This window comes from Moschus berezovskii, chromosome 20, assembly GCF_049115385.1.
Source record: "Moschus berezovskii isolate FMDL1 chromosome 20, NW_MosBer_1.0, whole genome shotgun sequence".
In the NCBI taxonomy this organism is placed as follows: Eukaryota; Metazoa; Chordata; class Mammalia; order Artiodactyla; family Moschidae; genus Moschus; species Moschus berezovskii.
In genome coordinates this window covers 46,910,155-46,937,346 of record NC_142479.1, presented here as the reverse complement: position 1 = coordinate 46,937,346, position 27,192 = coordinate 46,910,155, and the positions used below count along the sequence as shown (strand labels likewise).

At 56.3% G+C, this 27,192-nt stretch overlaps 3 protein-coding genes across 7 annotated transcripts in view; 1 reads left to right on the top strand and 2 right to left on the bottom strand.

The window, feature by feature from the left end:
* The first annotated feature begins 870 nt into the window (after nt 1–870).
* Nucleotides 871–6,461, top strand: MED9 (mediator complex subunit 9). Its single transcript, XM_055407484.2, has 2 exons — nt 871–1,141; nt 4,842–6,461. Exons 1-2 carry the CDS (start codon nt 999–1,001, stop codon nt 5,056–5,058), a joined length of 360 nt encoding a protein of 119 aa, XP_055263459.2. The 5' UTR covers nt 871–998; the 3' UTR covers nt 5,059–6,461.
* A 1,434-nt stretch (nt 6,462–7,895) lies between these two features.
* On the bottom strand, nt 7,896–9,233 carry RASD1 (ras related dexamethasone induced 1). The gene is made up of 2 exons (XM_055396678.2): nt 8,811–9,233; nt 7,896–8,588 (listed from the first exon to the last, which is right to left on the bottom strand). Exons 1-2 carry the CDS (start codon nt 9,094–9,096, stop codon nt 8,044–8,046), a joined length of 831 nt encoding a protein of 276 aa, XP_055252653.2. The 5' UTR covers nt 9,097–9,233; the 3' UTR covers nt 7,896–8,043.
* A 3,252-nt stretch (nt 9,234–12,485) lies between these two features.
* PEMT (phosphatidylethanolamine N-methyltransferase) overlaps nt 12,486–27,192 on the bottom strand; it is a 35,695-nt gene continuing 20,988 nt past the window's right edge. For all 5 annotated transcript variants that reach the window (XM_055407481.2, XM_055407482.2, XM_055407480.2 and 2 more), the window contains 5 exons: nt 19,884–19,999; nt 17,021–17,166; nt 15,571–15,682; nt 13,032–13,106; nt 12,486–12,741 (listed from right to left, as the gene is read on the bottom strand). In XM_055407481.2, coding sequence (XP_055263456.1) covers nt 12,684–12,741; nt 13,032–13,106; nt 15,571–15,682; nt 17,021–17,166; nt 19,884–19,999 — 507 coding nt within the window. In that variant the 3' untranslated portion in view covers nt 12,486–12,683. The remainder of the gene's footprint in view (nt 12,742–13,031; nt 13,107–15,570; nt 15,683–17,020; nt 17,167–19,883; nt 20,000–27,192) is intronic.

Genomic DNA, 27,192 nt, shown 5'->3' with positions numbered 1-27,192 from the left:
CTCTTCAGTGTTGCTGTTTATCTTGCCACTGACTGTGGACTCCTCACCTCTCTAAAGCCTATGGGGGAGGGGGGAACTTCCCAGCTAGGATGCCAGTCCCCATCACACAGCCCCCACATTGTGGCTCGGGAGGGCTTGTTTTGAGGAACATACCCACAAACCCACCAGGAGTCCCCTACTTTGACCTAAGAGCCCAGGGCTCGTGCAAAGGACACCTTCAAAGGTCAGCCACGTGTCTGAAGTTGGAAAGTGGTTTGGGCTCTGCCATGACCCTGAACTAAAGATTTTAGAGGTGAGCAAACTGAGACTGGGGCTTCAAGAGCTGGCCCACAGGTACGGAGAGTACTTGACATTGACTTCTCCCTCGGATACGGTATTTCTTCCTGGCACTAATGCCCTTCGGCCATCTCTGCTCGGAGGAAGTTGAGACAGCCCCCCCACCCTTCCCCCACAGTTAGCACAGAGTGTGACACCCAGAAGATGCATATTAACTGTTCGGTTTATTTCTGGGTCCACAGGGTAGGCGCAAGGCCTCGTCCCTGGAGGCTTCTGCGCGGTTGGGAGCCGTGGGTCCTTTCCCTCGGATCCTCCAAGTCTGCGGGCCCAGGGCCTGACACCCGCAGGTGCGGGAGGTGCTGTCCACTCTTCCTGTACAGGTTGCTTTTGGACTCTCTTTGTAACGTGAATAAGAATAAGATGTTATTCCTGAAGTATACCTTCTATTTCTGACTATTGAAAAATTTAGCTGTCTCTGCGCACCACCAAATCCAGGCCACCCAGGACCAGCCGCCTGTTGCCTAGTAACGACCGCCAGGCCCGGCCCCGCCTCCGCGGCGCACGGTGGTGACGTCATAATCCGAAACACTTCCGGCGCGCGAAGCGGCCTGAGCGGCTGATCGGCTGCTGGGGTCCCGGGCACCGTGGCTTCTGTGGGGGTTGGTGCCGGCCGGCAGGCTGAGGACACGCTGCCGCCGCCCGCCGAGCCTCCGCTGCAGGAGATGAAGCCGCTGCCGCAGCCGCAGCCACCGCCGTCTGTCTCTGCGCAGCAGCCGCAGCCTGCGCCGAAGCCTCCATCACCTGCCGGCGTGAAGGCGGAGGAGAACTGCTCCTTCCTTCCCTTGGTTCACAGCATCATCAAATGGTAAGGGCCCGGGGGAATCAGCCCGCACGTCCCCCGCTGCCCGTCACGTGTCCGAAATCCAGGGGCGCCCCGCGGTACCAAGGGGGAGACACACCCGGAGGGGAGCGGCCACGCCCAGACCACCGCGAGCAGTCCCAAGTGTTCAGCAGTCGATCCTGGGAGTTGCCAGGCCCTGTGCTGGCAGGCAGCGTTCTTAAAACGGAGCTAGTGTAGACAGCAAATGCACAGACGCTGCAGGCAGACCACTCGGGCGCAGCCTGGTGAGCCTGTTTTCCCACAGATCCGACAGATACGGGTCATCTTCCATGTGTGGCACACTGCTAAGTGCTGTGGCGTGTACACGTGGAGGGGCCGACTTTTCATCCCCACCTTGCTCACCAGTTAGAAGGGGAAACTCATGAGCGAAATAACCCATAATGCAAAGAGATTATAGGGGTGATGTTGGGAACTTCACAGGAGTAGGGCGCTGACCTCCGGACAGCACTCGTGTGCCCTGTCATGGCGACACAGGGGGTGATTGTCTTATTTTGGTCAATCTTCAGATCACCTGAGTTTTCAAACTGATCCTTAGAAGGAAAACACACACACACAGCCAAAATCTCCCCAATCCCCCAAATTATTTTTAACTGTCGTTTATGTCCACGTGATAGCAAAGTTTAAACTCCTGGGCTTGAACTTTTTATTCAGCCATTAAAAAATCAAAGCAAAGTGGATTACAACAAAGTTACTTTTACAGTAACATTCAAGTGAACATCAACATGCTCTTGGATGTTTTGCTGAAATGGAATCGATATTCACAACACGAAAGTATTGCTGGTGGCCCAGCTGGTTTAGAGTTGAGGCAGATTAGATTCACTTGCCCTGGGATGACCTGACGTTTCCACTGCTTTTCAGACGACTGTGAAGACTTTGTTCTCACAGTAGTCACAGTAGACCTTGACTTCATCTGGCTCCATTTGATGTGAAATAGTGTTTATCTGGCAAGGCAGACTGTTCTGTTCCCAGGAGCCTGTAATCAGGTAGCACTTCTAGGCAGAGTGACCAAGCAAACACAGAAGCAGCCCTGGAGTCCCAGGCATTATCCAGGATCAAGCCAAATATGCTTATTCAGGTTTTAGGAAAAATATGGAAAAATGAAAAATCACAGGGTACACATTCTCAGAGTCTATTTTTGACCCTGATAGAGCAATTGGGTTGGGCTGGCCTTAAAGATGGAGCTGTATCGTCCACGAGAAGGAGCATGGGCTTTGAAGTCAGATCTTGAGTTCAGATCTGCATGTTGATACTTGCTTGTGTTGGAATCTTAGTTAAGTGCATAGCCTTTCTAGGCCTTGATTTTCTTATCGCTAATATATGAGTAATAATCGTTCGTTGTTCAGTTGCTCAGTCGTGTCTGACTCTTTGCAACCCCATGGATGGCAGCACACCAGAATTCCCCGTCCTTCACTATCTCCCAGAGTCTACTCAATCTCATGTCCATTGAATAGGTGTTACCATCCAAAAATGAACCGCAAATGATAGCTCTATAAGGTACCAGCTGAATGACCTTGGTTCAGATAGTTTAAAGGCTTGTACTTTCCTAAGATTTGTTTTAGGAAAGAGTCAGCCACAGAGTGTCTGGACCGGGGAACACTAGGCTCATTGTGGGAGCTGGGGGAGGGGAGCCATACTGAGAATAGGAGCTTTAGAGCAAGTCCACAGACTGGACGTTGAGACCCAGCCCCACCCTTCACCCATACCTCCCCTTTCCTGTCCCCAACTTCTCAACTGGCAGCCAAAGAAAATAGACTTTCTTGGGTGTCTGACCCCAGAGACACTGAACCTTGGAGTCGAGGAGTCATCTGAAGTTTTTGAGCTAGTGCTTGGGTTTTGTGAAGGTAGATGGGACAGAGGGCTTTAGGAGGAGGAGAGGACTGGGGTCCGCAGGAAGCTGGGGAGTAGGAGGAGCAGGGATGAACTGAGGGTGGTGGCAGGCAGAGCCGCAGCACTGACCGAGGGGACAGTGGGTGCCCAGCACACACAGGTGCAGGTGTGGGATGGTCATCCCCATTCAGACCTCAGGCAGTCAGTTACAAACATCCACATACCCATAACAGTCAGGTCATCTAGCCGTCCAAGGTCCATTTCAGGTGAGAAAAGCAGGAATCAGAACCATGTGTGTAGTGTGGTTACATTTTTGTCAAAACAAATTGAAAAGTGGTTCAGTTACACGTATATGGACATTCTTTTTTTAAAAATATTCTTTTCCATTATGGTTTATCATAGGCTACTAAGTATAGTTCTCTGTGCTGTATGGTAGGACCTTATTGTTTAGAAAATGTTTTTTTTTGTTTGTTTGTTTTTACCTTGTCCTTTCAGACTTGTGTGTTGTGAATCAGTTTTCTTAAAAGTATAATTTAATTTCAAAATTGCCTTGGGACTTAAATTCGTAACAATGTGTTAGCACATATGCCATCCAAGTGGAATGATTTCAGAAGTCCAGATGGTGTCTGTCAAGAGTTGTAGATCAGAGCTGAGACATGAAGGAAACAGAATATAAAACGCTTCCTTGAAGCTGGGGTGAGGTGCACCAGAGTTGGTGTGTGTGAATCGAGGGCCTCAGAAGACAACAGGAAATGTCTTTATTTGTTCCCCAGAATAAACTATTGATTCTCCAGATCTTACTTCCGAGTTCAAGTTATTGATAAATAGTGAGCAGGCCCCAGTGCATCTCATCTATCAGAAATGAGCTCTAACTAGCAGATCACCAGGAAAGATGGCTATTCTGTCTGCATAAGCAGAGAAATGATTAATAATAAGCATGAATTACCACCATCTGGGTTGAAATTGCCCAATAGGGATGAGCGTTTATTGAAAGAAATAAATGATCCTTGACAGCTTTCCACTCTTGTGCCTCAGTGGGTGACTTTTAAAACAGCCTGTGCATCGGCTTTTAGATTTTAGTCTCAACCACCTGTTTTCAAAGGCTCATCCATCCATTTCCTAGCTTTTAAAAAATGTACAGGAGCAACTGATGGGCTGTTTCTTTGTTCTCAGGTGAAGGGTTTTGTTCTTGCTTTCTTTAATTTTCCTGTAACAGGGAACATGGGTCTTTGGTCAGCTGACAATAGCTACGAGTGAAGATATGATCCCACCTTTAAAGTGAGCGGGACCAGAAGGCTCAGTTTACCCGAGTTGGTGGGAGAGGTGGGAGAGAGCGAGTATCTGCTGAAAGTTTTCCAGTAGCTGTGACTAATGTAAAATTTATGAATAGCCCTGTGGAAATCAGACTGCGTGTTAACAGGTTCAGGCATCAGAACATCAGCTAAAATTAGCTCTTGCTCATTGATTGTCTCCTGAATGGCCTGTAGTGTCTCACATTAGAAAGAATGTGGTACTTCATTAGGTTTTACTTGCCACTTGTTGCCTTATGTTGGTGATGGTTTTCCATTCATTCAGCAGATATGTAGGAACTTATCTGTGTTCACTCTTTCAGCAAATGTTACTTTGGTGCCCTCAGGCTGGGCTGAGGAGGCAGCCCTGGAGGAAGGCTCTGCTTCCTGTGCTCCTGATGTGGGGAGGGGTGCGGGGGTGCCTGCCGATTGCCCAGTGCACAGATCAATGGGGGACACAGGCGACAGGCATTCTAATGCGGGGTTGCAGGTAGTGAGGAGGGAGCTCTCAGGTTTCTGGTGCTAACGCCTGCCCTCTGCCCCTGCAGCATGGACAAGGACAGTCCTGACGTCCACCAGGACCTGAACACCCTGAAGACCAAGTTCCAGGAGATGCGCAAGGTGGTCAGCACCATGCCTGGCATCCACCTGAGCCCCGAGCAGCAGCAGCAGCAGCTGCAGCGCCTCCGAGAGCAGGTCCGGACCAAGAACGAACTGCTGCAGAAGTACAAGAGCCTGTGCATGTTTGAGATCCCCAAGGAGTGACGAGCCGACCCCAGGACAAGTGCTGGGGCACCAGCTTCCTGTCTCCCAGCCCTGTGGAACGGCTCTGGTACTGCCTGCTTAGCTGAACTTCACCCCTGACTGCAGAGCCAGTGCCCGAGCTGGTTCCCTGGGCATCCTCGTGTACTGTCCTCCCGTCCAGATGCGCAGTAACTGCCTGATGAAGGAGGAAGGCTTCCTGAGGCTGGGAGGTGGGGCCTCCTCTTGCCTGTGGGGAGGGACACAGCAGGAAGCTCCATCCTGCTTCCCTCTGCCCTTCCCCACCCACCACAGACGATGGGTGTACCGGAACCTGGTGTCCAGTGAGCAACAGTGTGTGTGGACAGTTAGGCCTGCACACACATGGAAAAAGGCCTTGAGAGAAATGCATGGTTTCAGAGACTGTGGGGTGGCCTTTTGCCCTGAAATAGTTGTTTCTCTCTGTTTGAGGCATGGGTGTTACTGTTCATGGGGTATCAACCAGGAACCCACCAGGCACCCCCCACCCAGTTCTCTGCCACCCGTGTCCTTGTTACTTGTAGCTCTTGCTCCTTTGTCCCCTGTTACCTTCAGTCCACTCATTTAGCCATTTACTGCCCAAGAACGGCCAGGTCAACTCAGACCATGTGGTCTCATCAGCTGTGGTCTGATGAGATGGACAGACGCCCTCTTCAGCTTTCCCAAGTCCTGTCCCTGATTCACCGATGACCTCCCCTCTGGCCTTCTCACTGCATGCACTCGGGGGTCACATGGAAAAGGACAGCTCTGGGCCATGATTCTGATGGGCCCTTGGGGTGGGGGAAGCTGGCCCTGGCAATCGTGCGGCCCAGGCCTGGTTCATAGATGTTTATAAACACCCTTGTTTCTCTAGACAGACATTGCGTTTGTGTGACTAGCCTGAGGTGAAAGCCTCTGAAACGTGGGGACAAGTGGCAAGTATCACTCAGATCTAGAGTGGGCTCATCCCTGTGCCAGCCGCGTCAGGGCTGACGGGCGCCCGCCAGTTGGCAGGAGTGTAGGCTAAGGGTGTTCCGAGCAGGGGTTCTCTCTGAGTCTGCTGGCAGCCACCTGTCAGGTGTCCCGGGGAAGGGTGAGGTTTCAGTGGCCTCATCCAGAGGAGCAGGCTCTGAATTTAAGTGGGTGTCACCTGAGGCCAGCTCTGCCGCAGGGCTGTTATAAACTGAATCAGTTATTTTTTTTTTTGAAGTTTCAAGAGTACTCTGTGGGCCGATTTTAAGGCTCCAGCTAATAACAATGGAATGTGAAGCTCAGAAATACCAGGCGGCCGGGCCTTGCTGCGAGACTGTAGTGGACATGGGCTCCTCATGGGTCTCCTCTGTGCTCCAGTGTTGTGACCTGTGACGCTTTTCGAGAGTGTGATTAAAAGAACTTGTGCTCTGCTGTAAGACATCTTGGGTCTGTACTGAGACATTCACATTAGGACATCATGGTAGTTAAGAGGAAAACCTCCCCTTTAAGCAGAGGAGACTGAGCACCCGGAAGCACCTCCACTCCGTGCCCCACCCCCAGCCCCAGAACATGGCCACACCAGCTACACCAGCATGAGTGTGGAGTGACCCTTCTGCAAGTTGCATCCGACCCCACAGGGAGGGACACCTGTACCCCCGGGTCGTCCTGCCTGTGGTCAGCCCCTGGGCCATCATCCCTCCCTGTGGATGTAGGTCAGGTCCTGGCAGGGATCAGTACACCAAAGCAGAGTTACAGTCCTCCCCTGGGACACCTGGACTCCTCACTTGGATTCCTGGGCAGCGGGTGCTGTGCAGAGACGTGGCCCACGGCCCTCAGAGCAGCCGCCAGCAGAAGGGTCTGCTCTCTCTGTTTCACAGGTGGAAAATCGGGCTTGCCAGGTGTCCTTCGTCCCGGGCTTGTGCAGTCTCATGTGGCGGAGGGAGCTGGGTCCCCAGATGGGAGCCGGTGCCCTCAGCTGCAGAGGGGGTGCTGGATCCCCCTGAGGAGGGAGGGAGGCCGGAGGGGCCAGGGCCACAAATGGTGACTAGGTCCAGGTGGCTCGGTGGCAGAGCCTACAGCCGACTCAGGACAAGGGTCCTGCACGAAAGAGGGCTTGAGTGGCCCCTCGAACCGTTGATGGTTCCAGGTTCAGTGATGTTTTGTCACTCTGGGTCTGTGCTGAGCATAGGACATGCTGGTCAGTCCAGGAGGCCCTTGGTGGGGCTGGGGGTTGGGGGCAAGTAGGTGGTGCATGGCTGAACCCTGAAGCCCTTTATCTGAGTCCTGGCTTTCTCAGGAATGGCTCCCAAACAGAAGGGCTTCCAGCTGTTGGGAGCTTTTCTGGGGCCTTCTCTCCAGGGAGCTGTTTTCAGGCCCTGGTTAATCTCCAGCCCGGGAAAGTTCCACAGAAGAGTCCAGCTCCACAGTAGAGACCTGCCCTCCCTCCTCCCCCATTTCTAAAGCCAGAGGAAGCATGGTTTTCCATTTTAAATTACTTTATTTTATAGTAAAAAACCAGTAACAACTTTAAAGACTCAACACGCAGTACAAACACCTAGGTAAGATCTTGTTCATGTCCAGGGTGACACCAGAACTCTATTATAAAGTGCAAGTTTTATGTTTTGCTTTGTGCAATTGCACACACATGTAAACAAGTCACTCCCTATGATCTGACCCCACCCTCGGTTTCAGGCCCGCTGTCATGGCAACCCCCAATCACACAGATAATGCCCCTGCTCCTCCTGCCGGCAGGACTAGCTTAACTTCCACCCCCGCCCCCATTTTTAGGGCTTTGTGAGAAACGGAGTGGTGGGCGCCAATGGGCGTCGGAAGTGGGGGGGAGTTGGGCCTCAGCCAGTTCTCGTTCCTTCCCAAGCAGATGACGGTCTGTTCGCTGAGTCTCCCCAGTGCACGGGCTGGGGCGCGGGGAAGGAAGACGCCCGCGGTTTGGGGCACGTGGCCCCGACACTCGAACTACAGGGCCTCCTGAGGCTCTGCGGCCGCGTGGGGCGGGGGCTCCTAGCTGATGACGCAGCGCTCCTTGTCCTTGGCCTGGCCGCCGCCGCTGGCCTTCTCGCGGATGTACATGAGGTCGCTGTGAACGCTTGGCCTGCGCGCCCAGGGCGCCAGGATGCCCAAGGCGTCGTCGCGGTCGCCGCCCGCTCGCCGCAGCCTCTTGCCCTGCAGCGCCTTCTGGTGCAGCGCCTCGCAGTGCTGCGCCGACACGCGGCGGTGCAGGTCCGGGCTCATCTCGCGCGGCAGGTTGGCCATGGCGAAGAGCGCGTGGAACATCTGGTCCAGGCTGCTGTTCCTCTTGGCCGAGATCTCGAAGTAGGCGCAGCGCCGGGGGTCGGCGCCCATCAGTTGATGGATCTCGCGCGGCTCGACCTGGCGGTGGAAGTCGCGGTCCCCCTTGTTGCCACAGATGACCAGGGGCACGTCCACGTCCTCCTTGGTCTTGTTCTTGAGGCACGACTTGGTGTCGAGAATCTGCCGCTTGAGCCTCCGGACCTCCTCGAAGGAGTCGCGGTTGTCCAGGCTGAACACCAGGATGAACACGTCTCCTGCGGGGGACAGAGCGGAAGAGGGTGAGGGCGGCTGCCAGGGGACAGCTGAGGCGGGCTGACTTCGGGGGCTCCGGCCGCCGCGAGGGGCACGCTGACCTCTCCAGCGCCCATCGTGGCGCGCGGACCGTGCCTCCAGCCCCCGCGCCCCGGGACAAGGGGTCCCCGGCACCGCGGCGGCGCGCTCCCTCCCCACGCCCAATGCTGGACGCCCCGGCTCACCGGTAAGGATGGAGAGGCGCCGTATGGCGGGGAACGGGTGGTTGCCGGACGTGTCGAGGATGTCCAGCTGGTAGATCTCGCCGCGGATGCAGTAGAACTTGCGGTGGAAGTCCTCGATGGTGGGCGTGTAGGCGTCCTCGAAGCGGCCCGTCAGGAAGCGCGACACGATGGCCGTCTTGCCCACCTTGGACGAGCCGAGGACCACCATGCGGTAGCAGTTCTTGGCCGGGATCCTCAGCTCCGAGTCTCCTGGGCACATCTTCTTGATCATCGCGGACAGTTTCATTGAGCAGAGGGACCGAGGGGGCCGGGCGCGGGGCCGTGAGACGAGCAGACGGTGGTTGGGGGCGCAGGGCAGAGCTCGGCTCGGCCGGCTCGGGCTTGGGCTCAGCGGGGCTCTGGATCCCGGACAAAAGCTCTGGCTCTGCGTGTCCAGCGCCGCCCTTATATGCAGCCCGCGTGGCCGCCCCGCCCCGCCCCGCCTTGCGCGTCACGGTGCGCACTCCCGCGGGCCCCACTGCGCCCTCCGTCCACCTCCGCTGGCCGCTGCCCTCTCCCGCTGGCGGAACTTGGGAAGGGCAGCCCAGGGTCTGCCTCCGGCTTGCGGGCGCGCGGACCCTGCGCTTCTCCGCTGCTTCAGCGGCAGCAAGGGCGTCGGGGACCCAGTTCTGGCTGTGCTTCCAACCCCATGCAAGGACCCCGCCCACCCCCCTTCCCCACCGCAGGACTCACACGCGCACGCTTTCTTTGGAACGCACTTTCCTCGGAGATTAACAACACTGGGCAGCATGACTGCAGGTGTGTGCCAGGTGCCAGGCACCGCGCCCAGGTCCCTGCGCACCTTCGCACCAGCTCTGAGAACCGGGCCGGCCCAGCCCCCTGGCGTCCCGGGCGGCGGTGTCAGCGGGATGTGGGCGCGGCGCGCTCCCGCCGCTAGAGGGTAGCCGAGGCCCCGCCGGCGGAGCCGAGATCTCGGAGCTCTGCGCTCGGGGCTGGAATCCGCAAAGCCGGAGCTTCTGGACCCACCCCGCGCCCCACTGCAGGCTTCAGCTCCTTTCTTCCAAACAGAGAGGCGCTGGTTCCTGGCAGGAGTTTCAGCCAGAGGTTGCACCTGCCGTCTTCCTATTGGAGCCTGGAAGGACCAGAGGCTTGCCTTTCGGTAGTCAGGCCTATGTCCCCTCCCTCCCTCCCCCCATGGCATCTTTTGCCTTTGGAGTCACATGGCCCATTTTCTAGTTGGTGGAGATGGTCTGAAAGCCAGGATGACCCTGAATGCTGAGTGGGCATCACAGCAGTCGCTGGCCTTCTCTGGACTTGGTATTCCTCTCCTGGAAGATGGAGCTTTGGCTCTGATTGGTTGGGAACTTGCAAACAGTGTAGGGCTGTGGTAATAACAACAATAGTAAATGACCCAGGAGGCTGCAGAACAAACCAGGGGACAGCAGGCTGTTCAGTAACCAGGAGTGGGCTGCTGCTGAAAGGCCTGGGAAGAGGCTGCCAGAGCTGGCCAGCGCCAGCCTGGAACTGGTGGAAAGGCCATTGCTCCCCATGGTGACAGGTGAGGCTGGGCTGTGCTCAGCTTCTGATTTGGGAGAGAGCCAAGGCTGTCACCTGGTGCCACCCACCCATCCACACAGGCTGAGCTTTGGGCAGTGCCAGGGTACCAGCCCACACACAGGTTTGCAGAGGGCCTCTGGACTCTCATGGGCTTCTCAGGCAGCCCTGTGTGACCAGGATTCCAGCAGAATCTCCTGCCCTTTGCAGGGGAGCCAGGAAAATGTTGGTTCCCATTTATCCTATCCCAGGCACAGTCTTTGGGCTTCCCTAAATAGCTCAGTTGGTAAAGAATCTGCCAGCAATGCAGGAGACCCCGGTTTGATTCCTGGCTCGGGAAGATCTGCTAGAGAAGGATTAGGCTACCCACTCCTGTATTCTGGCTGGGAGAATTCCACGGACTGTATAGTTCATGGGCTCGCGAAAGAGTCGGACATGACTGAGTGACTTTCACTTTCAGACACAGTCCTTAAGTCCTTCTTTGTGGCAGCCTTGAGGGGTGGAAACTATTACTATCTCCATTTTACAGACGGAGAAACTGAGGCAGGGCAATGACTTGCCCAGGGCCCACAGCTGCAGAGTCCAGCTCTCCCTAGGGAGGCCAGTGGGCCAGGACCCAGCCCAGAGTCAGAGCCTTCCTCCCCCCAACCCCAGGTCAGGTGTCAGGACTGAGATGACCTCACTCCCCTGGCCCCTTCCAGGGGTGACAGTGGCAGGTACTGAGCCCAGCCTGGGTTCTCAACCTCAATTCCCAGCACCTGGGCATGACTCCACCCACAGATGCCAGGTTCTAAGACTTGTCCCTCAAGTCAGCTAAGTTCCTTAGCCCCTGAGCCCACCTGCCATCAGAGTGTGCCCCCACCCTTCAGCCGTTGCATTAATTCTAGGTTGCCCAGGTTTATGATGATACCGATGGTCTTGCTTTCTGGGCCTGGGTACCTGCCTGTATGATTTCTTTGCAATGCAGCCAATTTCTGGCTCAGAGTGGAATGGGAAACTTTTAAACCATTTGGAAAATATTGGGGGTAGGCTGGAAGCAGACAGCTGGCCCCCAAGGCAAGAAGTGTCCACCATGGCCTGGTCTGCTGGTAAAAAGTGGTTTAGAAGGTTCCTGAAAGTTGTGTTGAGGCATGCTGAGTGCTGGCCTGCCGCCCGAGACCACCCCCAGCAGCTCTTTGCACAGAGGGTCCTGTGTCACCCCAGCCCACAGCCACGGCCTGACGAAGAGAACACAGCTAACCAAAGCTGCTTTCCCTTCTGACCTTGCCTCCACAGCTGAGCTCACAGCTGTCCAGCAGTTTCCTCCTCAGCTGTGGGCTGTCCCCATCACAGCAGACCCTCCTTGCCCCAGGCCTGACTCCCACAGCTGCATGACCCAGGAGTCACGCCGTCCTGCCCTGACAGAGAGACAGCTCAAGCCATGGGGGCCAGGACGTCAGAGGTGCCCACAGGGGGTTAGCTTCCTGTCCTTGCAGGTATGCAAGCAGAGGCACTGGTAAGACCTGCCTCCATGCCACCTTCAGCTCCTCAAACCCTGAGACCTCTGAATCCCAGACACCAGAGGGCAGCCTTGAGGAGCTCCATGGCAGGGCCAGCTGGCATTGCCCACAGTGCCTAGGGGCCCAGGGTGAGCATGGCTACAGGGGCCACTTCACAGGCGAGGATGCTGAGGCTAGGGGACCAGGTGCACAGGTGGAGCCCCCGTCTCCCATCCCAAAGGGAGAAACATAGGTTCTGTGCCCTTGGAGGGCCAGGGCTGGGCAGGTGAGGCTGGGCCCGGACAGGAGACCCACCCTGTGCCCACAGCTCTGCGGTCAGGCCTGACCACAGGCCCAGTGGCCCCATGGCTGCTCCTTGTGGCCACAGGAGGTCCACGGGTCATTAGGAGAGAAATGTCAGAGTAACCAGAGATGCCGGGGAGGGGCTCAGTGATTCCCTCCCAGGAAGCTGAGGTTGGGCTGTCCCCTGGAAGGGCAGAGGTTGGGGGCACAGGAGGCCCAAAGGCCTGGACAGTCCCCCCCCCACTGTCCAGCGTGGATGACGGCACCCTTCCCAGCTCAGGGACCCTCTCTCAGACCCCAGCCTGCTCCTCCCTGACCTGGATAGATGGAGACCAATGGGGGATGGGTCAGGCGCCTTTTATTAGGACGAGGTGGGCAGCAGGGCAGGGGGCTCTGGGGCCGCAAGGCACCTGTCCAGAGCCCTCAAGCCGTGTTTCCAAGGCACTGGACAGTCCTCGCCAAGCACCGCTCTCCCCCTCGAGGGGCCTGTGCTCGGGGCAGGCCTGAGGTGGGAACTCTCACGGAGTGGCCGTGGCCGTCAGCTCCTCTTGCAGGCTTGGGAGGCTTTCTGCTGATAGATTTCGGCAGTGAAGGGCCTGCAGGAGTGAGAGAGGCTCGGTCAGCTGGTATTGAGGTTGACACTGCCACCCATGCTCCCCACCCAGGGTGGACAGGGTGGAGGGCCATGTGTGACCAGAAAGAGCCAGCACTGCCAGCCTGGCTCCCAGGCCTGTCCTGTACCCGGTCAGGTGCCCATCTGCTGCTCTGACAGTGACCTGGCCATGGCCAGCTACCAGGGTCACAGGGAGGCTCTGTAGGGAGAGGAAGGCCCAGTGTGGGTCCCACGGGCACACGGCATCCCCAGCCCGCGACAGCGCCTACTCACTCCTCATACAGGATGGCGACCATGTAGATGAGTGCCACCACCGCGGTCAGCAGCAGGCCGGTGGGGCTGGCGTGCCTGCAGAGAAACGCTGGGTCAGGGGCAGGCTGGGGGCCAGCCTTCTCTCGGACGAGGGTCCACCTCACCACTGCCCATCCAGGCCTGGGCCTCAGGCCTCCAGCTGCAGCTGGAAACTCAGGATGGAGTGGAGGGAGAACAGGGAGAAATGAACGATAGGCCTCCCCGAATCACCCGAGCGGTCAGCGTGTTTTTTTCCGCACGGGAGGTCGTGGGGCCTCTGCCCATAAGAAGCCATGTTCTCAGGCTGTTTTCTAGAAATAGGGCCAGGGCACCCAAAGTCAGGTGGAGAGTCCAGTGAGCCCCTTCACGGGCTCTCTGCTGGTGACTGCTACCAGGGCTGGGCCCCCACATCCAGACAGTCGAGGAGGAGATGAGGGGAGCCGGCTCGTGGAGCCCAGGAGCTGGAGGGGAGCATGAGGCCCAGGCTGGGGGGCTCAAGGCAGGTGGGTAACCCCCCCAGGGACCCTCTGCCTGCCCACCCCCACTCCCCAGAACCTCACTCTGTCTCTCTGGGGGTTGCAGGGACAGTGAAGGCCAAGTGCCCCCTATGACACCTGCACCTTCCATTCTGTGGACTCCATTCAAATCGACCTTGAGGGTTAGCTGGGCCACCTGGTCCTTGGCACTGCCATGTGGATATGCCAAGGGCACAGATGCTTTGGGGCTGAAACGAGATCTGCCCTCCTGAGGCCCTGCTCACGGCCCTGGTGCTGCTTCCTGGAGTGGGCAGAGCCTCCCCACAACCCCCAACCTGCCGGGGGACCTCAGGGCCAGGGCTCCGTAGCCACAGTATCCCTAAGGCGGCCAGGCACAGACCCTGAATGGGAGCCAAACACTCTTCTCTGTTCTGTCTGTGTGAACTTTCCCACCTTGAAAGCACTGTCATCGAATAACCGTGTGCAGGTGATCGTCCCACACTGCAGATGAGGAAACTGAGGCCCACAGGGACCCACATGCCAGAGCCTGGGGTGGGGTGAGGGGGGTCCCAGGGACCCAGCTGTGCACCTTGGGGAGGGGGCATCTCACTGAGGCTGACGGGCTAGTGCCCCAGGAATCCCAGCGCCTTGGGCCTTCTGGGGATCCCACACACCTGGTTGTTTGGGCCAACGGGAAGCTCTGTCTGTGGGGCCCCAGGTCGGGGACAGATGGGCTGGGAGCAGCCCTGCTGGGTCAGCGTCTGGTGGCCCCGGGTAATAGAGTATGTCTAATGAGCTCTCAGACAAAGGGCTCCTTCCCCTGTACAACTGAGGCCCCTCCTCATCACCACATGGCTGGTGCCCTCCTGAGGGGCCTGTGGGAGCCTGGGCCCCTAGGGTTCCTCATATGTTCTTGAGAGCCTTGGCCTAACAGCCCTGTAGAGGGGGCAACCTCTCACTCCTGGAGACAGAGAAGACCCACTCTGTGATTTTGCCCTGGAAAGTCCTGTCTAAGCATGGAGGAAGAACCTGTGTGTGTGTGCATACTGCGGGAGGTCAGGGAGGACTTTCTGGAGGAGGGGACACCTCAATGTTGGGTTTGGAAAGATTGACTGGGAGTGAAAGTGAGAGGGAAAGGGGGGTATGCTGACAGGGAAGTTTGCAGGAGGACCTCTGTGGGGTTCACCCTGCCAGTCTCAGGTGGGAAACACTATGGGGAGTGGGTAAGCCTGTGGGGGGAGCTTGCCTCCCTGGATCCCACTGCCCCAGTCCAGGAGAGAGGGCCAGGCTGAAGGCAGGTGGATGGGGGGCTTCCTGGTCTGAAGAGGGGCACAGGCGGGGGAGTTCCCCCAGCAGACCCACAACTGCCCCTCCAGCTCCTTGTCACTCAAAGCCCAGAGCCTGGATCCCATGTAACCCCCACAACCCCCGAAGGTGGGGTTGGTGGGGGAACATCCGCTCCAGACAGCCCACCATCGAGGTTTGTTCCTTTAGGTCCTGTTGTCCTTCTGGACTCTGGGGGCACCTGTGACCTTCCTGGCAAGTTGTTTTCTAGCATTCAGTAAAAGCAGAATTCTCTCTACAAAGAAAACCTTTCTATGGAAGAAATCCTAATCCAGAAAATGGACAGGCAGAAGATGCCTTGGGGGGCACGTGTGCCAGTCTCCTGGACTGCGGGTTGCTGGCCGGAGGGGCCCTAGTCTCTGCGGCATGGATCCTGCAGGCTGGCTGCGGGCAGGGGACCTCCCTGCCCAGTTCCAGCACTGGGTTGGCAGCCTGTGGTCCCCAGGCCAAGAACAGCTTTTATATTTGTAATTGTTTAAGAAAATCAAAAGAATACTTTGTGACTTGTGAAAATGATGTGAAATTCAAATTTTGCAACCACAGCCACTCTGGCACCTGCAGCCCAGGAGCCTCCCACTCTTTTAAAAGGAAGTCTGCCGACCTCATTCTAGGATGTTCTCTGCTCCCACCGGTGAGGAACTCCCCAGGAAAAGAGCCCTGACCAGTGCCCTGGGCTCCGTGGGGCATGAGGGCTGACTCACACGATGGCCCAGCCCAGGTAGATGGCCGTGCTGCCCCAGTACATGGGGTTGTCCAGGACACTGAACGGGAACATGGTCACTCTGGCCTCCTTGAGGATCCCGAAGTAGTCGCCTGCAAACAGGGCGGGCAGGAAGGAGGGTCACAGAGGGAGGTGTGCAGGCACTGGGGGGGTTCCCCAGGGGCTGTACTCCCCCCTCCGCTCATCTCTGTGATTTGCACGTGTTGTCCCCTCTGCTTGGGGACTCTCCCTGCTCTCTGGATACCTCTCCTCCCTTGCCATCTCCTTGGCTTGTGGCACTTCATGTAGACCTTCCCTTCACCTGCCCCCTACTGTCTAAAGCAGGCCTACCTCTACTCACTATCTCTGCTCCCCCTCCCCCTCCTCCTTAAGCTGGGCCACCCCTACCTGGGCTGCCAGCCTGGAGATCAGCTCTCCCCCTGCAGCCAGCCCAGAGCTTCTCCCAGGGGAGAGTGTGGCAGTCCGAGAAGCAGGGGACACAGACCCGGTGTCCATCGCGGTCCGGCCAAGCCCGGGCATGGCCCGCAGGGAGCAGCGCTGCTCACCAGGGCCCCCTGGTCCCAGTGTCCCTCGCGCTCCAGGCACAGGTGGGCCTGGAGGAGTAGCAGCTGCAACACCATCACCTCTGTCTGGGGACAGAGGGCTTGCGGCCGGGGAGCCTTTCTTCCCGGTGGCATAGAAGTCTGCTTCAGGGTCGCTCATTGGGGGGGCATGGGGATTTGGCCACTCTGACCTACATCCCTGAGCCCGAGGGCCCCACATTCCAGGCCATCTCTCCTGAGGGCCCCAAGGCAGCTGGTGTTCCAGGCCCTTCCCCCTCCCTCCTCCAGACCCTGGCTGCCCCTTCCCCACCCCTGATGTGGGGCTGCTCACCCCTGCTCTCCTGAGGTTGGCTGGACAGCACCACCTCTCCCTCCCCTGGCTCCGTCCCCCACCCCACCCCTGTGAGGCCCACACCATGATCCCCACCTGCTTCTTGGCCCCCAGAGGACCTCCCCTGTGGGACCCTCCTCCTGGGAGGACGTCCCAGTCCCCCTGCATGGCCCTCAGGGACTCAAGTGACATGATCCCTGGCTGGCCTTCTGCTCTGGCCCCACTGCCCCCTGCACATCAGCCACCCTGCTCCTGCCCCCCGGAGTCCCAGACTGGGAGTTGGTGTCTGTAGGATGTTCAGCCCTGCCAGCACTGGGCTCTCAGCCCCAAAGCTCTGGAGCCACAGGCAAGCAGAGGGGCCAGGGCCCCACCTGTCACCAGCCCCAGACCTGCACCAGCCCCGATCAGACCTGAACACAGCAACAGAAACCTGGCCCATCCTGGAGGCCAAGCAGCTTGCTGGGGCTTGAAAGCCTGGTCCCCCATGCTGAGCAGGGCAGGCAGAGGCCTGGAGTTGGGGGGAGCAAGGCCCCGGCCCCCTGCACTCAGGGTCTTACCTAGGAAGGTCCCGGTGAAGCCCAGCGCCAGGAAACTGGAGAAGACGAACACGCCACCCACTCCCAGGAGCGCCAGGCCCACGTGGTAGGCCGCGGGGTTGTCCAGGCTCTGCATCCGGGGCTGGCTCAGCATGGCCTGCGTGAAGCTGCAGGCAGGGCGGGGAGGTCACCGCCGCGCAGAGGGGCCACCCACCCTGCCCCCAGGCCCCCAGAGTAGCCTGTCCAGGGGTCTCAGGCGAGTGTCGAGGGTGAGTCAAGTGGCCTGCTGAGGGGCCGCCACGGAAGAAGTGACCGGAATGGGGGGCTGGTGCCTGCTTCCAGAGAAGCCAGAAATTCTGATTTGTCTGTAACACATAGTGGTTTTTAGAAACAGATTACGAATGACAACATTTTAGGCTCTGCAGGACAGCGGGGTGTTCAGTCAGAGGGTGACTGGCACTGCAGAAGGAAGGAGACTCCTAACTCAAGCCTCCACCCAACCCTCCCTCCGTCATGAGGATGCCCACCCACCCTCTGTCCTCCCTTCCTCCCTCCCCTCTCTCTTTCCTTCTTTTGGCCACACCCCACAGTTTGTGGGATCTTAGTTCCCTGACCAGGGATTGAACTTGCGCCCTCGGCAGTGGAAGCAAGAGTCCTAACCGCTGGACCACCCTGCCAGGCTCTTTCTAGCAGAGCAAGTTCCATCCCCATTTGTTCACTCCATTAGCCGGATGTCGTCAAACTCTCCTTAGGTTGAGCTAAAGCCTGCCTCCCTACAACTCTCTCCTTGGACGACGGTCAGATTTTGGAGAACAGAGGCTTCTCCCCTGAGCACCTCCCTGGCGCTGGCCCATGCCAGGCAGAAGGGGTCATAGTCTGTGTTCATCAACCGGGAAAAGCAGCCCCCTTCCCCTCCCCTCAAAGTGAAGGAAGGGGAACAGGGAGGTGGGAGAAGCATCTGTTTGAACAGCAAACAGGACACCACGGGCAGAGGCCTGCTCGGTGACCTGTCAAACAGCGGCACATATGTCAGGGCACACCTGGCCCCTGGTCACACTGCCCACGCCCCCTGCTCTCCACCCACCTCTCCTGCTGCTGGGCTCAGGGTCACCCCGCAGCTCCAGGCTGAGCCGCTGGGATTGGCTCAGAGCCACACACCCCTTGTGGTGCCAGGTGGCCGTGCCCATGCCCCACCCCTGCACCTTCCCTGGGCTCTGATAAACCCGCAGTTCTGAGAGCTGGCAGCTCAGCCCCCTCCCACCTCTCCACCTCTCCTGTCTGTAGAGCAAGTGGGCTGCACACAGCCCTGTGAGCTGACTGACGGACACCACTCCCAGGGAGAGGTCCTAAATGTCACAAAACGATACCTCAAGGTAGCTGAAACAGTCAATTTTAGTAACGTGTCTTTTACCACACACACCCACACCCACACCCAGGCACAGAAAACCCCCCTGCAGGAACCACATAAAGCGACAGGTGAAGGATGCTGGGGAGTGGGGGCGGGCAGGACCCCACAAGCCCTGCCCCTGAACCCCACCCAGACCTGCCAGCAGGGGGCAAACAGGAGGAGGGCCATAGAGGAGAGAAGGGAAAACAGGCCTGCTTGGGGTGGAGGCGTCCTTTCTCTGCCCCCAAATTCCCTGGGTGGTCAGTTCATCTGGGAGGAAAGCTGTAGCCAAAAGGTAGACATAGGTAGACATAGGCTAGGCTGTTGGAGAAGGAAATGGCAACCCACTCCAGTGTTCTTGCCTGGAGAATCCCAGGGACGGGGGAGCCTGTTGGGCTGCCGTCTATGGGGTCGCACAGAGTCGGATACGACTGAAGCGACTTAGCAGCAGCAGCAGGCTAGGCTGACAGTGACACAGGCAGAGAGGCTGGGCCTGGGGTCACTCCCCTGCCAGGCCTCTCAAGGGCCCAGGATGCGACATGTCCTGCCAGCGCAAGCATTGTGGTAGGATGGGAGGAACAGCAGCTTGTCTATAGACCCACCTCTGCTGGCCTCTGCAGGCCAACAGGGGTTTAAGTCAGGCCACATGGAGGACCCCGTCAGCCCGCCGAACAGACAGGTTCTCCATCATCTTGCCCTCCGCCCCTCCACTCCCCCCATGCCCACCTGGCCGCCCACCTTGGTGCAGCCCACCTGCAGGGTGGGATGGACCACCAGGCTCCACCCCATAGGAACAGTGGAGGGGCTGGACCTGGGGTCCTGGGTTTTTATTCCCTACATGGTGGACTCAGGAAGGCAAGAATACACAAGAACTAGAAACAGCACATTGTTGAAGGGAAACAGGCAGCAGGTCCCGTCTCCTGAGACACGCTGTTTCAGGAGCTTTAAACCCCCCAGCGGTGACAGCCAGGGAGAAGGGGCCATGGGGGATGCTCTGTGCTCACTCATTCACTCGCTCACTATGTCAGAAGGGCCAGAGTTCCTGCAAAGGCTCCTTAGGGAAGGATGCAGGAAAACAGCCCTCATGTGGAAGGGTAGCACCTGCACTGGGCTGCCCACCAGGTGGGGCTGTTTGGGTCTACCCCCCCACACCCCACCACACACTGAGTTTTCAGAGTAACTGGGGAGGAAGTGGGTGTGCAGTGGCCAACCCCACTGTGGAGGGGTTCCACCGAGCTGGCCTGGCTGCCCTGCCCCCCAACCCAGGTCACTGCTTGCTGTGTGGGGCTACCTCTCCAGGTGGAGCCCAAGTGGAGGTTTCCCTGAGCCAGCAGAGCCGGTGGGGGAGTGGGCTCAGAGCAGCCCCGGCCTAGTCCCCCACCCTGACCCTCCAGGTGCCTCCCGCCTCTTCCCTGGTGGGGGTGGGGCGGAGGAGGGGGCTCCCCAGGGGCCTGGGGTGGGGGTTGGGGGGTAGCAAGGGAGGGGAGGGGTCCTTACCAGTGCGACCGCAGGACGTTCAGAAGCAGGATGGCCCCACCCAGGGTGTAGCAGGCCAGGCGGGGGGACCCGAAGGCTTTGCTCAGCTTTCGGGTCTTGTGTTCCCATCTTGCGACCTATGTGCAGAGAGAGCAGCTGAGACCCAAGGGGCCCTTGCGAGGGGGTGGGGTGAGGGGTCACATGGCGGGGGTTGTGCAGGGGTGGGGTACGGGAGGGGTCTCGGCCTACCTCCACAGCGGGAGACGACCTGTGCAAACACAACACAAAGTCCTTCTGGAAGTGGCTGAACACTGAAGCAGGAGGAGGCCAGGAGACCAGGGGGCAGCTGAGCCCCTCAGCCCTGAGCAGCTCAGCTCCCAGCAGCTCAGCTCCCTCACCCAGGGTCCGGAACACACTCGGAATCACACACTCCATAAACGTGGGGTTGGGACCATGGAGGGGAGGGAGCCTGGGAGGAGCCCAGCACCACCCTCTCCCACTGGACACGCCCACTGTCGCAGACCCTTGGCTCTAACGCCCAGAGCTTTCACTTCTTAGCCACAAAAACCTTCTTTTATTTTTCCAAACTCATCAGTCCCAGACTCTCAACCTTCAGCAGCTAATGGTGGAGCAAAGTGGGAGGGGGCTCCCCAGGGTCCCTCCTGCCTCTACTGTCCCCAATCCCCTTGCCTGTCACTCTGGCATGAAAACCAGCTGGCCGACTCACTCTCATTCGTGAGGGCATCTGGATGGTCAGTTTTCAGGACAGGAACCTGCACATGGTTCTTTCTGGGGGCCTGGGGGACCATCCCCCTCCAGAGTAGCTGGACCAAGGCAGGGCCCACCAAGGGGTGGAGAGGTCCTCGTAGGGTAAAGTGTCCTCGGCCAGAGGAAGCAGCCTGTGTTCACACATGGACCCCAGGCTGAGCCACAAGGATGGATAGGACGTCCACACTATTCCAAGAACCCAGGGATGTCAAGATTCCAACAGTAAAAATCACACCAACATCAACTCAGCACCTGACAGTTTTAAGTGTTTTCACCTGAGCTCACTTAACACTCAAAACCAGCCTGGGGTGGGTGAGGTGAGATCCATTTATATGTGGGGAAGCCAGAGCTCCTCAGGAGTAACCAGAAGGGCCACGCAGCTGTAAGAGGAGAATCTGAGTGGCTCCTCAGCTCCTAGTCCAGCACCCTTTCTGTCTGAAGGGCTCAGCTGTTCTTCAAAAACGCTGTCTTTGGCACAAAATCTTGTTTCTGGTGTGGTATGTCAAGACGCAGATTTAAAGGCCATTGATTTTTTTCCCTCTCTGTTGATGAGGTAATGCTTTCAAGATCAGCCACGGAGTCCTCACCCCTCCTGCAGGCCAGTGGGAGGAGCACAGACCCAGGCCGCCACTTGTCCCCCACACTCGGGGACCACCAGGTGCGGTGGGAGCAGGCGTGTTCCTCGCTCTGCTTCTCAGAGCCGCCCCCATCCCGCCCCGCCACTGAATGGGACCCTTGGACAGAGTGGGGTGCATCATCACAAAGATGTAATCACCCAAACCCAGACACCCTACTAGACAAGTGACTCACTCTCCTCCCCGAGCAGATGACATGGAAGAAAGTGAAGGGCCCAGGAATCATGTCCACCAAGTGCAATGTCCACCGAGCACAACGTGCAGACCTCATTTGGATCCTGCTGCACACACACCAACTGGAACAAGATAGTTTTGACACAGTCGAGTAGAACTGAACACGGACTGAGTATTGAATGACATTTATTACTGCTGTCCTTTCTACTTCTAGCCAAGAAGGATGGCATTTACCCACTCGCCTGAAACACACACACACAAAAAACAGACAAATACACAGGGCTTTCCAAACACTGGACATGAAGGAGTGAAGGATGCTGATTTAAGCCTCACCCCATCAATAATAACATTAAATGCTTATGGCCAAATGTCTCAATTGAAAGGCAGAGATTGTCAGACTGGATAAAAAAATGATCCAATTGCATGCTGGCTACACAAAATACACTTTACTTATAAAGATACAAACCAGCTAACCACAACAGGCTGGCACAATAGCACTCTAGGAACACTGGTGGAAAGGAGGCTTAGCAGTTGTATACATTTTAGACAAAGTAGATTTCAGAGCAAACATTATGACCAAGATAGAGAAGATTGTTTCACAATTAACCAAGAAGACATAACATCCTAAACGTTCATGCACTTGATGTCAGAGCTTACAGTCCATGAAACAGAACTGATAAATCTGCAAAACAGAAATAGTTACTTCAAGACCCCTCTCTCAGTACTGATAGAACAGGTAAGGATAAAGATTTGAATACTGTCCACCAACTCAGTATACTGACGTTTATAAAAGACCTCACTCCACAACAACAGGAAAGAAAATTAGTTTCAAGTGCACATAGGACGTTTACCAAGATAGACCACATTCCGGGAAGTAAAACAAGTCACAGTAATTAAGAGTTCCACATCACACAACCTGTGTTTTCTGACCACAATGGAGTTAACTGGAAATTAATAACAGGAAAAGCTCTCTGAAAAAATCCCCAAACATTTAGAAACTAAGTAACACATTTCCCAAAAAACCAACTCCTGGGGGAAAGAAAAAATGGAACAGGAAACACGAAGGATTTTGAATTGAGTGAAAATGAAAGCACAACATACCAACATCTGTGGGATGCTGCGGCTTGGGAGGGCTTATGGCACTGAACACCCACAGGACAGAGAAGGAAGGTCTCAGTCACTGGTCTCAGCTCCCACAAGAAACTAGAGAAAGGAGAGAAAATGAAACCCATGTAAGTAGGAGAAAGTGTGGAGTGGAAATCGATGATAGAAAATAGAAATACACTAGAGAAAAATCAATGAAACCAAGAGCTGGTTCTCTAAAGCCTCTACTCAGAGTGAGCAAGAAAAAAAAAGACACAGATTCTCAACATCAAGACTAGAGTCTACAGACATTAAAAGGGCAAAAAGGGACATGCGAAAAACTTTACACCAGTGAATTTGACCAAAGCTGTGCAGGAAAAGAAGTAGAGCATTCAACCAGCATACACTACGTCCATCCACATATTTTGATACAGAGTCAGAAATCTTCATGAAGAAAGTTCCAGGTCCAGAGGGCTTCACTGGTGAATCCTACCAAACATTAAGGAAGAAATAATCCCAATTATATACAAACTGTTCCCAAAAATTGAAAAGGAAGGAACACTCCCCCAACTCACTCCGTGAAGCCAGCATCACCTGATACCAAAACATCACAAGAAAACTAGAGAAAAAGACCCTTCCTGAACAAAATGCAAACATTCTAGACAGAACATTAACAAATCAGCCAATGGAATCAACAATATACTAAAAGGATGATACAGCCGCACAACCAAGTGAGGTTTATACCAGGACTGAAAAGTTGGTTTAACATTTGAAAACCAATCAATGTAATTCACCATATAAACAAACTACATAAGAAGAAAACACTATGATCTCCTTAAGAGACACAAAAGAACATTTGACAAAAATCCAACATACCTTCCTGACAGAAAGTCAGCGTGGGAGGCATGATAGGGAACACCCTTGTCCAAATGCAAAGCACCTGTGAAAACCCTGCCACTGACATCACTCCATATGCTCCCACAGACCACGAAGAAGACCTCATGTCCACTGAAACACTCACGACATGCAATCACCTACACAAACTGATGAAATCGACAGACAGTGCAGGATGCGTGCCCCGAAAACTGAAACTTCACTAAGAATTTGAGAAAAGACCTCAATAAACAGAGAGGGACTTCCCTGGTGGCCCAGTGGTTAAGATTTCTCCTTTCAATGCAAGGGATGTGGGTTTGATCCCCAGTCAGGGAGTTAAGATCACAGAAGCCTCGAGACCAAAAAAACAAAACATAAAACAGAAGCAATACTGTAACAAATTCAATAAAGACTTTATAAATGGTCCACATCAAAAAAAAAAAAAATCTTAAAAAAAAACAGAGTGTTCATGGGTCTGGAAGCTTAACATTAGTAAGAAGTCTATTCTCCTTGATTGGTCTATAGATTCAACTTGACCCCAATCAAAATCCTAACAGGCTTTTTTGCTGCAAATTGACAGACTGGTTCTAAAATTCTCACAGAAATGCAAAGCACTCAGAATAGCCAGAACAAATGAAAAAGAAGAACAGAGGGGGGCCAACTCGGCAGATTTTGAGCCACGTTACAAAGCGACCGGGATCAGGACTGTGATGCTAGTGCAAAAGCAGACACATGGACCATCCGAACAGAACAGGGAGTCCTGAAGTAGGACCACTGTGTCGGGTTAACTGGTGTGTGACCAAGTGAGACGGCGATTAGTTCAGAGGGCAGAGGGTAAAGGTGCTGTGTGTCACACGCAGAACCCGTAACTCAAGACCACATATAAAAATGAACACAAGCAGGTTAAAAGTCTGAATGTGAAACCTGAAACTACAAAACTTCTAGAGGAAAACGTACTAGAAAATCTGTAGACCCTGAGTTATGTAGCGATGTCTTAGACACACATGACTTGCAGAGAAGGAGATGTGATGAATGAACCTGAGGGAGGGGCCGGGGCTACCATCATGCTACCCCACCCCAGGGGGCAGTGAGCTTCCCTCCACCTCCCACTGCAGGGTCTGGGGTGGGGTGGTCTGGAGGCTCTCAACTGGCAAATTCCTCAGAGGACGGCTCGGCTGTGAGGCCCCACTGGCAGCCCACCCTGTCTGACCCACCCTCCCTGGACCCACGATGGGGCCAGTGCTGGAGACACCCCACCTATGCCCACCTGGAGGCAGCAGGAAAGACCCCCCAGCACCCCCACAAGAAAGCTAGTCACATCCTCAGTAGGCCATGTGGTGGCTGCATGGCCCAAGAGCCCCAGGCCTGGCAGGGCCGGGCAACCCAACGATGTGGTCTTTGCTTAAGCAACCCAAAATCCTTTTTGGCTTTTTGCGGCAAATTGACAGACTTGTTCTAAAATTCTCTTTGCCTGTTTTTAAGTTTTACATAATCAATACACTAAACAGACAGGGAGACTTCTTACTGAGAGAGGTCCTTGGGGATTCACCTAAATGTGCAGGTTTTCTTCCTGCACTTACAGTGTTTGAATGACACAGCATTTTAGGATCTCTTTAACATTTTTAAATGAAACAAGGCCCACCGGTATGAAGCCACTGGGAAAACAGCCAAGGAGCGAGTGGCTCTTCAACTATTAACCAAACACAGCAAAACCCAGGTTTCCTTCTCTGATCAATATTTACATGGACTTCAGCCCCGGCAAGGAAATTTGGCCGTGTTGGTGACAGCTCGGTGGCTGTGTGGGTACATGGGTTCGGTAAGCGGCTGGCTGGGCCTCCCTCGGCATCGGCGGGCCGGGTGGGACATGCCACCGACACCATCACTAACACCAACATCGGTGTCAGCCCAGCATGAGTACCTCTGGCCAGGAGGCTTCTTTTTTTTCTGAGATAAGAGTAGTTTATTTTAGAAGAAGAGACTCTTTCAGGGCAGATTTAGAGGTAAAGTAAAATTCATTGAGACAAAGGACACTTCCATTGCCCTGGAAAATTCCCCTCAACCTACCCCTGCCCCTGCCCACCAGCCTCTGCTCTGGTTTCTGTCCCATCCAGCCTTCTCCAGCGCCCACCCACATGGAAGCCCGCCTTCTGCAGTGGCCCTCCCTCAGCCACCAGACCATCCAGGGTGCTATGCGTGGATGGACCTCAGCTGGCTCCACACCCCTGGCTGGGGCCCTACAGCACACGTGGCTGTGGGGCTGGAGGGAAGCCAGGCTTCAGTGGCCTGGGTGCCTGTGCCCACCACCCCCCTGCTGTGCGACCCCCAGGAGGGTGGGCAGGAGACCCTCGGAGGGCGTTTCCCACAGTCCACAGCCCGAGACTCAGAGCAGGTGGGGGCAGGACTCCTGCTGACAGACAGCGAGGAACCGGGGCCTGGGGCATGGAGATCCCCTCTGGAGACTGGAGAGCAACACAGAAGGAAAGGGGTGAGGGGTCCAAGGCAGAGGTGGCCAGTGGGGCCACAGGCAGGGTGCAGGAGGGTTTCAGGGAGGGTGTGGGGAAGGGGGAAAAGGTCCCAGAGATCAACAGCTGCATGTCCAGGTTCCAGGGGAAACCTCAGTGTTCAGAGATAGGAGCGATAGAGCGGGGCTGTGCCCAGGGCTACAGAGAGGCCTGCTTGTGAGCCCCCTGCCCAGAGAGGATGGGCCTGGGCCCAGTGCCGCCTAGGAGAAGGTACTTGGGGCCAGCAAAGCCCCCTGGGGAATATCAGAACATCAGTGCTGAGCCCAAGGGTGCAGCTAATCCTCTTATCCCCCAGGGCGAGTGCTGCAGTGAGCAAAGTGTTTTGCCTAATTGTGCTTCTCACAGTTAATCTAGGAGAGAGGCAGGTCTCCATGGACCGAGCTGACACAGCCTGAGGAGGCCCAGTTCGGAGGGAGGCGGCCAGCTCAGGCCACCAAGGGCGCTCACCCCGCCAGGGCCCTCATCCCAGCTCACTTCCAGGACGCACCTGGCCAGGCGTTGGGCTGGGAGGGGCCTGTCTCTTGGTCATCACCGGCCTCCCCGAGTGAGTTGGCCAAGGCAGGGCCTCGCGCTTGGTGGGACTGTCTTTCGAGGAAGAAAGGCAGGAGCATGGCCTGAACCTTTCAGCCAGGACAGCACCACCTCTGGCACCTGGTGTGAGCGGGACGAGCCAGGCCTGGAGCCCTCACTTACCTGAGGTCATTGGGGGCACATGTCGAGGCCTCTGGGCTGGCCTGGTGGAGCCAGGGGACGCAGCCCCGTCTGGGGTTCCTGACACCAGGAGGGCTTGGGGACAGGGTGCTGCTCCTCCCGGCTGCCTCCCCTCTGAGGCTGACCTCCCGCTGCCTCTAAGCGGGTTCCTCAAACCCAGCGTGGTCTCCAGAACAGCAGGGTGGCCGCCGAGTCAGAGTCTGCACTTCCACCAGATGCCTGGGGTTGTGGAGGAGCGTTGTGCTATTCCAGGACAGGTGGGGGCCTGGAAATTGTTGGCCCCTGACTCAGCTCCTCCATAGCCAGCCCTGGGCCCCTTGGGGCACACTCACTGCCCTGCTGACACTTGACTCCTCGGGTCCTGGCTGATCTGTGAGCTCTCTTCACCCATGGGATGACCCCTGAAGGTTGCTGTCCTACAAGCAGTCATGGCATCGCACACCCCTGGGGCCAGCGAATGGTTGGAGGCAGACAGCAAAACCAAGCTCCTGCTTTCCTTGACACCTGAGCTTGACCACGCACGGCACTCTCCAGTGGACCCTAACAGCGGTTAGGTACTTGTAT